At 36.9% G+C, this 10470-nt stretch overlaps 1 protein-coding gene across 7 annotated transcripts in view; it reads left to right on the forward strand.

Annotated features, from left to right (window-relative positions):
• Window positions 1-9129, forward strand: part of UBR2 (ubiquitin protein ligase E3 component n-recognin 2) — a 121450-nt gene extending 112321 nt beyond the window's left edge. For all 7 annotated transcript variants that reach the window (XM_039530180.1, XM_039530182.1, XM_039530184.1 and 4 more), the window contains 6 exons: window positions 273-381; window positions 644-700; window positions 3717-3794; window positions 4183-4353; window positions 5182-5283; window positions 6698-9129. In XM_039530180.1, the coding sequence (XP_039386114.1) occupies window positions 273-381; window positions 644-700; window positions 3717-3794; window positions 4183-4353; window positions 5182-5283; window positions 6698-6839 (659 nt within the window). In that variant the 3' untranslated portion in view covers window positions 6840-9129. The remainder of the gene's footprint in view (window positions 1-272; window positions 382-643; window positions 701-3716; window positions 3795-4182; window positions 4354-5181; window positions 5284-6697) is intronic.
• Window positions 9130-10470: the final 1341 nt, after the last annotated feature.

A 10470-nucleotide genomic window follows, 5' to 3' on the forward strand; every position in this document is an offset into this window, starting at 1 on the left:
CGCAGCTTGCTGCTGCTGAATGCAGTGGGGCACGGTGCTGGACCCTCCTCCCTCCCCATTTTGACAGATATGTTTTTAGTAAAAGTCAGGGACAGGTCATGTCTTCTGTGAATTTCTTTTCATTGCCCGTGACCTGTCTCTGACTTTTGTCATCGATAGTTTTAGTAAAATTGTAGGCTTAATTTTAATCCCCAGTTAGGGTTGTTTTATTTACTGTTGGTGAAGTCTTCCAAATGCAACTATTTATTGTCCTTCTTTTTCTGCATTTACAGTATCCGGAGCAAGCCAATTTGAGCATTTATGTAGCTATCTTTCCCTGCCAAACAACCTCATTTGCCTTTTTCAAGAAAATGGCAAAATTATGAACACATTAGTAGAAAGGTATGAATTTTTTTTCTTTAATTCCAACATAAAGTATGCTGCACCACAAATTAGTGTATTTTCCCAGTAATACATATATTTGGAAGTGAAAGATGATTGTATTTTAAAAATTACCTGTAAAATACAGAAGTTTTTGGAAGAAGTTTGTTGTGATGGAAAGTATTTTAAATAGAACTATATTTTTTACTTGTTAGAAGTTGTTGTTGTTCCTCTATAATAGTGTCTAATGAAGGCTTAAAAGGCATCTTTTTTTCTGTTGAAGTTGGTGTAGTGACAATGAAGTAAAAAGGTACCTGGAAGGCAAAAGACAAGCCATAAGGTCAGTATGGAGGGATTTTAGGATGGGGGAGAAAAGTAATTTATTTATTTACACCTCACCCCCCCGCCCCCCAGTAACTAAATGGAGCAATTTTTCCTGTACTTGGTCTACCAGTAAAGTAACTTACAGAAATACAGCTTCAGAATGCAATTCAGAAGCATAGCTAGAGGAAGAACCAAGATATATTTAATTATTTATAGGGAGATGAGAGATTTTTGTGAATCCAGAACGGATCATTATAATCCATCTCATTTAGCCTCCTGCATAACACTCAGGCCATAGAATTTCATTCAGAAGTTCCTGAATCAAGCCCATAACTACTGTTTGATCTAGAGCATATCAGTTTCATTTAATTAAAAAACCTCCAACTGATATGTAAAATTGTTTTTAAATTGTCTGCTCTAAGAAACAAAACTTTTTTTCTTTGAAATCAGGTAGACATTTGAAAGCAAAATTGTCTGGTCTGTTAAATGTATTTCTACTCATAAAACAATTAAATGAAGCTCGAGATGTTTTTAATGCCTAGTAGTTTTAAAAAAGATTGTTTATTTACTCAGAATGGAGGCTAAATATTGGTACCTCGCTATTCAAGCAATTTAACACACAAACAAACAGTAAAACTCTATCATGAAAACATATTTTTACACTTAAGTTCCATATAAAATGATTTTTCTTCTTAAGCCTGTACATAAAAATGCTGGATTAATACCCAGGTGTGACAAAAATCAGTACATTATTTATTCAGTCAGTTGATTAAATGATAGACTACCAGTTTTAAAATGAAGATAATTGCAAGTTATAATTTTCTAATTGAGTAGTTGAAAGGTTGTTTTTTTTTATGTTTGTTTGTTTTTTCATTTGACTGTTAGGAATCTTTTTTACATCTGTTTCTGTTGTTCATCCTTTACTATTCATGAACAGATAAGCAGGTTACAGATGGTTAATCCGGTGGTAGGTTTTTTTATCTCTTAGCATGTCAGTGCAATGCTTCTTGTACAACCTTGAACTTAGATTGCACAACCTCATAGATTCTTATTGTTTCTGAAGATATTAACATTATTAAAACTTACATTGTGTAGACCAGTGGTTTTCAGTGTATTTACCATTGTGGGCTGCATATGCAGCTCTCTCCTGATTATGTGGGCCACGTCCACCCCTATATATATATATATGTGTGTATATATATATATATATATATGTATATCACACACACACACACACACCCACCCTCTCTCTACCTACCTACAGTAAAAGCTGTGTTAGCCAGCACTTTACCGACTGGAAAGCTGTAGAAACCGGCATTTCTGATATCCATTAAAAGTCCAGTTGGTGTGGGACCAACAGGCTCCCCACCTGGCTCTGTGTGGCTCCCCCGAAGCTGCGACATGTTCCTGCTGCTCTTAGGCGGAGGAACAGCTGGGGGGCTCCATGTGCTGCTCCCACCCCAAGCACTGACTCCACAGCTCCCATTGGCCAAGAACTGCCTGACTGCGCCTCCACCTAAGAGCAGCCGGGGCATGTCACTGCTTGTGGGGAGCTGCCCAAGGTGAGCGCTGCCCAGATCTGGCACCCCAAAACCCTTCCCATGCCCCAACCCCCTGCCCTGAGCCCCGTCCCACACCCAAACTCCCCCCCAGAGCCTGTGCTCCGCACCCCGTCCCGCACCCCAACCCCTAGCCCTGAGCCCCCTCCCACACCCAAACTCTCGTCCTCCCCAATTGGTAAGTATAATGCTTAGTTAACTGGAATTTTTGACTTAGCAGCACCCCCTAGTCCTCTCACATGCCGGATAGCAAAGCTTTTACCATACCTGTATGGCCCTGAAAATGTCACATGGGCCACAGCTCTGTGCTGATTAGGCTGCAAGCGGGCCACAGGTTGAGAACCACTGGTATAGAATTTTGAAGGAAAATAAAAAGGTCTTGACATCAATACTCATGATTTCCCAATTATATAAATATTCAGTGTTAAAGTGTTTGTAATGAAGAAAAGAAACACAAATTTACTCCTTGTAGCAGAAGTCTTTGAATTAGAGAGTGGCTGCTTTCAAAACAATATTAGTTGTATCAGAGACTTGCATACAATATTCTGATCCCTTAGCAGGAGAAATGTTCATATAATCCTATCGTGTATCAGGATGAAACACTGTCTAAAGTATGCAAATTAAAGAATATATAATTCTAGGACTTTTCTTGAGCCATCTAGGAGAAATAACAAAAATATGACTCCATGCAAACCAAATATAGTGTGTTTCAATTGTGGGACGTTGGATTCCTTTTTGGTACATCAGTTTGAGGCTTATCACATCAAGCTAAAAATGGGCTGTTTAACTATTCACGTGGGCGGAGAGGAAGAAACTTAAGGCTTGTGAGTAGTGCTATGAAACAGCAAATGGAACAGTATCAAGTAAGGGGTTATCTATGCGGTGAGGTAATGCGCTCAAGAAGGGTGTGATAGCTAAAGCGCAATAACTTGTGCATTAATTGTCTATGTAAACCCTGCTGATGCACACTAGAAGTTCATTAGTGACCTTTAACATAGCACTGGGACTGAATGTGGTTCCTCCACCAATACTTATCAGGTAATCATGTAAACTATTGCATTGATTTTATATTAAATCATAGAACATTTAAGGAAATGTGTGTTCACAGTAATTTTTATATCATATTTCTTACCCCTATATGCTGTTTTAATGTATTGTCATAGATGCGGAGACTGCTGTAAGATATAGAAGACAACTGAGTGTTGATCACTTACATAAGATTAGGAGTACTTGTGGCACCTTAGAGACTAACAAATTTATTTGAGCATAAGCAGCCCACAAAAGCTTATGCTCAAAAAAATTTGTTACTCTCTAAGGTGCCACAAGTACTCCTGTTCTTTTTGCTGATACAGACTAACACGGCTGCTACTCTGAAACCTTACATAAGATTGTTACTGAGGTAACACTTGGGGAAATATGAGTTTGCAGTGATTGTGTCCACTGTTTGTTAAACATGTGATTGTTTCATTTTAGCTATGCAAGAGACTCTAACAAATTAATAGACCTTCCAGATGATTACAGCTGCCTCATTAATCAAGCATCTAATTTCTCGTAAGTTTTTTTTTATGCAGTTATGATGGTGAGCTTTAAAAGCCATTTGTTGCTTTTGATGAACGGGAAAATCTTCTAGCATGAGAGCCTTCAAAAGATTTATTTAGAAAATCATAAAGTAAATGGCATATGTTCACTGCTGTCTTTTCCACTAAAGTGCCTTATCTTCATTACTTATTTCAATGAAACATAAAGTAGAGGTGTGCGTGTGTGCGTGCGTGCGGCGGGGGGAGGATTTAGAATCTGTAACTTCATTTAACTGGAGACGTTTCCAGAATAAATTTGAATCTGTTGATTACCATTTAAAGTACTGAGCTGTAACTCCATAGTAAAGATTTAACTGTATTCACCTACCTGTATGGATCTTTGTTTGTTTGCTCATGTAAAGGTGTCCAAAATCAGGTGGTGATAAAAGCAGAGCACCAACATTGTGCCTTGTATGTGGGACCATGCTATGCTCTCAGAGTTACTGTTGTCAAACAGAGTTAGAAGGGGAAGATGTTGGAGCCTGTACTGCACATACATATGTATGTGGTTCTGGAGTGGGTATATTTCTCAGGTAAGGACTTCATTGTATCTAAATTTTTTTAATAGGATATATGTTGTACATGGGCATGAAGTGAATATTTCCATAAGTGTGACGGTCATTGCACTGTATGTAAGGACAATTATGTTCGTAGAAAAGAAGTTAGTTAATAGTTGCACAAAAAATAGAGTGTTTTTTTAATCTTCATTGCACTTCAGAATTTTTAGGAGCTTTTATCTTTGATGGAATAAGATCTCTTAGACGGTCCAAAGCTGATCAGAAAAAGGATGTGTCCCATGTGTTGTGTAACATTTCAGTGGAAATAAATGAAACGATCATTGTAAACTTTCTGTTTTTCAGAAATCATGAAAATAACTTTGGTGTAAAAGCTAGCTCTAAATTAATTTCATAAGAATAAAACTGAGACGATTATTATAACCTGATGCCACATCTGTTGACGCAACAGTACATGTGCATTGAAGGATTAGACCACACAATTTGTTTCAGGTTTTTCATAAACATTTGTTTACGAGAAGCAAAATTGATGTATGTTCTTGCAGTATTCCTAAGTAGCTTCAAAATAGACTAGTTCAGGAACACTGATATTTATGCTGTAACAGATAAAATGTGGAATATCATTTTGTTTGAACTATTTTATTACGTGGCGTAGGAGGGATATAAATATTTTCAGATGGTACTTACATTTTAAATTCCACAGTATGTGCAGATTATACAGAATCACAGATACATGAGAGTTGCAAGAAGCTCATGTTTGTGAAAATACCAGAAATGTGGTCACATCATAAAGTTAATGACCAAAATGTTCGTTCTCTCTCTCTCTCTCTCTCTCTCTCTGTGTAGAGTACGAGAATGTCAAGTGCTATTTTTAGCTGGAAAAACAAAGGGCTGCTTTTATGCTCCTCCCTATCTTGATGACTATGGAGAGACGGACCAGGGACTCAGGTACATTTTCTAAAACATGTTTTAAAATATTCATTGAAATACTTTTTTACCCTCAAAAGCAGTTAGTTCATATAATAAGCTTAGTTATATATTAAATAAGTTATAACTAAGCTGCTAAAGTTGGACAATAATATAGTTGTGTGTAGTGGTAATGTCTAAAACAAACATTTTAAAAAAATATTTACTTCATTAGAAACATCTGATGAGAAATAATTTGCCTCGTATAAGAGGTTTCCTGAAGGGTAAAATCTTGAATAATGTCTCAGCATCTCTGAGGTTCCATAGACAATACTACTGACAAATATATATCCTACTTTTTATGCACAATTTGTTTATTAAATATAGTTAATTATGTATATATGTCTATATCAGATGAAAACTCCTGTCACAAGTTGACTTAAAGTAGATCTGCATGCTGGTTTCTGTGCTGAAGTCTGTAATCTTAGGGGGAGGGGGTAGCTTGGCGTTCACTAGCATTTACTCTTACTGGCTTTGTAGATAATGGAACCAGATCCTTGCAAATGGTCAGAATCATAAAATGTAAGCTGATGGTGGCATACAAAGATTGTTTAAAGCTCACCTTTACATTGCTCTAATCCTGGTGCTGCTTTGTACTTGCTGTTCCCCCAGCCCAGGGGCTGCTTGTAACTTATGCCAGCATTTAACAGTCACAGGGAACTAAAACAGGCCAAGTTTTGTGTGTCATGAGGGTGGGTTTCCCCATCCCCTTCTATATCAGTGTCACCTTTTGTCCACAATGCTTGCAGGAGATGAGGAAAATAGTGTATTTGCCCATGCATTGCCCAGTACACTCCTGCAAGGTCATTTTTACCTGGGATAGATAAATGAAGCTTGTGCTATACCACTGGTGTTGTTTGACCATATAGTGGCCTCATTGCACCTGACAATTTGATCCTCTATTTCCACTGGCTTCAGAAGGGAACATGCCTTCCCTAAGCAATTTTATCCAGGTTTGCCATAATACATACATCACCTATAACCAGATAGCTCAAATATAGTGGGGTTGAGACGCATGACATGATTGTCTCACCTTAATTTCTTCTGCTTTTATAGATATTTTTTTCTCCAATATGCCTCCTACTGTGGGGGAGCATAGGGCCCAAAACTAAGTTAATATCTCTTCTCATCTTGAAGAGATGACATGTATCTACACAAATGTAAAGGGCTGTCATTTTTAATGATGCTCACTACACAAGATGAAAATTTTGTGTCTGTAGAGGGTCAGACGAAATACTACAGGATCAAGCTATTTTGGCATCAACTCTGTTGCAAAAATTGCCTTGAAAGTATTATTATACATATAGTAACATTAAAAGATCATGTAAGTGTTTTGTGTAAGTGCTCTATAACACTTCACAATTGTAAGTTTCCTAATAAATGTAATCTTTTTCAGGCGTGGAAATCCCTTACACTTGTGCAAAGAACGGTTTAAAAAGATTCAAAAACTCTGGCAACAGCACAGTATCACAGAAGAAATTGGACATGCACAAGAAGCAAATCAAACACTAGTTGGCATTGATTGGCAGCATTTATAATTGGTTATCTGAAGACTGGAACTTTATTTATGATGATTTTTGTAACCCAGTAAATTTTTCAAACAAAAGAGGGATTGGGGGAAAAAAATTGAGGAAAATAAAGAGACGATTCCAGTCCTTCTATTTAACCTTTGTTTTCCAATTTATTTTGTAAAGTTCTTGGTTACAATAACCATGTAAACTTTTTTCTATGTAAGCAGGTTTTACTAGTAGTATTATTTGCACTGTGCTTCCTTCACATGAAACCTCTTGGGGTGTAGAACCTGGGCAAATGAATTTAAGTTTCTGGGACAAAAGAATGACTCTTTTTGGAAATCTGACTCTGATTTTTCTAATGAACTACAAGAAGGGGAAAAAAAACTGCTGAAATGGAGACTAGATTAAGCACAATTATGGATTGTGTTTTGCCCTTTGCTAATAATCTGAGCCGGTTTACTTTATTTATTATTCTGTGTTTTAATACTTAAACTGTGTACATGCAATGGAATAAAGTAAGGATGAAAATAATGTAGCAAATGGATGTATCTGTCTGCATCAATGGATAACTTAAACTTGGTGTATCTAACATTTATTTTTTAATTCATATTCTTGCAGATTTTTTTGCCTTTCAGTTGATTTTCTTTTTACTAAAAGAACTAACACTAGCTTACAAGTAAAACAATTTAATTTAAAGCTTTTTCTGGAGCATTGCACTCCTTTCACATATTGTGTGGTTTGCAATTTGAATATAGCGGGGAAGCCCTTTCATTTTTCATAATGTGATTGTTTTCCCAAATTTAAAGGGTTGATATTGTGTTTTAGAAGATGTCTTAAGGCAATGGCAATACATTAAAAGTTTATTTTTCTTCATTTTTGACTTCCATCTTTGAAGGTGCAAATCCCACCTACATCTTGTTGCAGTTTACTAATTTCAGATCTTCAAATAGAAACCCTCAGACAAAAATGAATCGTTTTCTCTGTATATGAAGTCATAGAGCATTTGTTTGCTCCTGTTCATTTCCTTTCAGTTGTACCATCAAGTACATTTACTTTTTGACATAGTAGACACTTGACTAAAGCTCTGTAAAGATGTTTGTCTATAGTATATTTTATAAATATATTCTATATCTGCACAGATTTTGCACTTGGTATGTGGGTGCCTGAAGGTATAGTTGTATGTAGTAAATGCAATGTTAGACCCCCGCTCAAGAAATCTCTAAATGACATGCTTTCTGATTGAAGGCATTAAGGCTATGGATTTTCTAAATTTTTGGTAAGTTATTAAAACAATTTATTTACCTAGTCCTGAGTTTTAATAATCAAAGTGATTATTTTACTGAGGCTTGCATTTGATTTCCTCTTCAGCCCAGACAAGCATCCTTTCAGTGGCTGCTGTCTTTATTTACAATAGGCTTGATTGGATTGTTTGCATTTTTACAGATTTAATGTTTCAGAATAATTCTGTATTTGTTACAGTGTACAGGACAGTTCTCCACAGGCTTGGAAGTAGTCTTGAGTTAAGATGTAGACAATACAAAATAGAGAAACTGAACAATTATCAACTCCTATTTCTTAAGGCCGGTATTAGATACGACATTCTTGTCTCTAGTGGCTCTTTGATCTTCATATATACACCTCACTCTTTTTTATAAGAAAGCTGCAAAATCTGCAGAAAGAAAATCAGCGTTAAAGTTCCATCAGTCTACCCTTCCTCTCCTTAGTTATATATCAGCTTCTTGCTGTGCATGTCATAAATTTTTTTTTCTTCTGCAACACTATTCCTTTTACTGAAAGGCTTGCTGCTTCTGCTTTATTCCACCTGTCCAGGGAACTTCGTTAAAATTGCTTTGAAAAAAAATCAGTTTTATCATGGGCATAGCTATTTCAGAAATAACAAAATGGTATCTGCCACAGTTCATTACTGGGTAAATCAAACCATTGACAGATTTTCTGGGTAAATCAAAACATTGATAGAAGGCATTTTTCTCATTTTTCTGAGATGCAGAGAGTTGAATGGATTGATGGAATTATGGCTGCAAAAAATAGCAAAGTACACAATTTATCCTGTTTTCTGTAAATTTAGTCATTCTTAATTAAACTGTTTTCTTTTCTGATTTGTTTTGCATGTATTTATGTTCACCATAGAAATATTTATATAACATGATTTCGGTATCAGGGAAGAAATACCTGTAATAAATCGGCTACAACTTTAATATCTGTGGACTACTTGTAAAATTTGGAATGTATCATATGTAAGGGGGAAAAAAAAGTTGCAAGTATCAAAATAAATGATTTAGGTGTTGGCATTAAATACTTCTAAAATCTTATTTATTTTTAGAAAAAGTTTTGCTGAACTTTGGAATTAACTTGGATTACCTTGTTGCTCCGTATTGTTAATCACAGGATAAGAGAAATACCTAGATATGCAACACCTGCAATTCCCTGACTAAAGATGATTATAATATTAGTGTCAATTACTTTAGTTAACTAACCCTGTCTTGAGCTCTACCAAAAAGTCTGATCATCATTTAGCAGACTGATACATTTTTTAAAGAGCTGATGAGTAAACACAATTAAAAGCTCACTTGGAAGTATCTCAAATGGGGCAAACAAAGCCTGCTATTCCTTTCCCCAGGAGGCAGGATGTTGCTTTTTCTGTTGCAAACTACTATGTACATAATTTTATTTATTTATTTTATTTATTTAGAATTCAGGTCTATCCTTCCTTTGTGCCTCATTCATAGCTGTCCAGAGGTTTGAGTCTCTTCCTCTTGTTCATGTCAGCTAATTATCTGGTAGCAGTTGTGCATAACATTTGTAATGAATGAATGTTAGACTTAAATAAGTTTACAACAATACACCTACTTAGTGAGTGAGACTCTCCGGAAGCCGCAAGCCTGTAGTAGAGCTTGCACAGAGTTTGCCTCCAAACCTGGTTCAGATTTTCCTCCAAGGGCCTTCAGACCAGACCCCACCTTATTCAGCCAAGCTAACACTTCTTTGCACTGTCCCTAGCCTGCCATGGGAAGCTGCCTCTTACTTTGGCGCAACAACCATATAGTGCAAGTTGTCTGCTGATGCCATTGGTCCCCACAAATCTGCATTAACTACTCTCACTGCTTTCTGTTGGTGAAGAGTAGCTCATGCTAGCTCCACTTCAATTCTCTTCTGCACCACCCCTTCTCCCCCTCCCCACTTGCATGCCCTTTTGTGTCCCTAGGAGGGCTTCCCATACTACCTTCTGCCTTGGTTAGTCCAGGATCCTTTTTACAAACCAGCATTGGCAGGGAGATGAACTTGGAGGATCTAATAGGTCTGTAAACACGATACCAATGGGCTTCCATTTTTTATTATTTTCTTTTTGATTTCCTGGGAATTTCAGTGTTCACAAATTTTAAAAAATTGTGAAAATAGGTAAAAACCAAAACAGAGAGAGGTGGGGAGCTATATTCATGAGGGTGTGAGGTGCTAGCAGTGTCGCAGTTGAGGAAGCCTCCTGCTCCTTGCATCATTGGGCAGTCTTGGCTGCCAGAACCCTGCTTCCTGCCTTTTGGACTCCCGCGCTGCACAGAGGAAGTGAACAGGACTGTGCTAAATCACTGGGATCAGGAGAGGAAAGGAAGGCTAAACCCTGCAAGTACCAGCTCCCCTG

The sequence above is a fragment of the Mauremys reevesii genome, linkage group 3 (assembly GCF_016161935.1).
Source record: "Mauremys reevesii isolate NIE-2019 linkage group 3, ASM1616193v1, whole genome shotgun sequence".
Classification (NCBI taxonomy): Eukaryota; Metazoa; Chordata; order Testudines; family Geoemydidae; genus Mauremys; species Mauremys reevesii.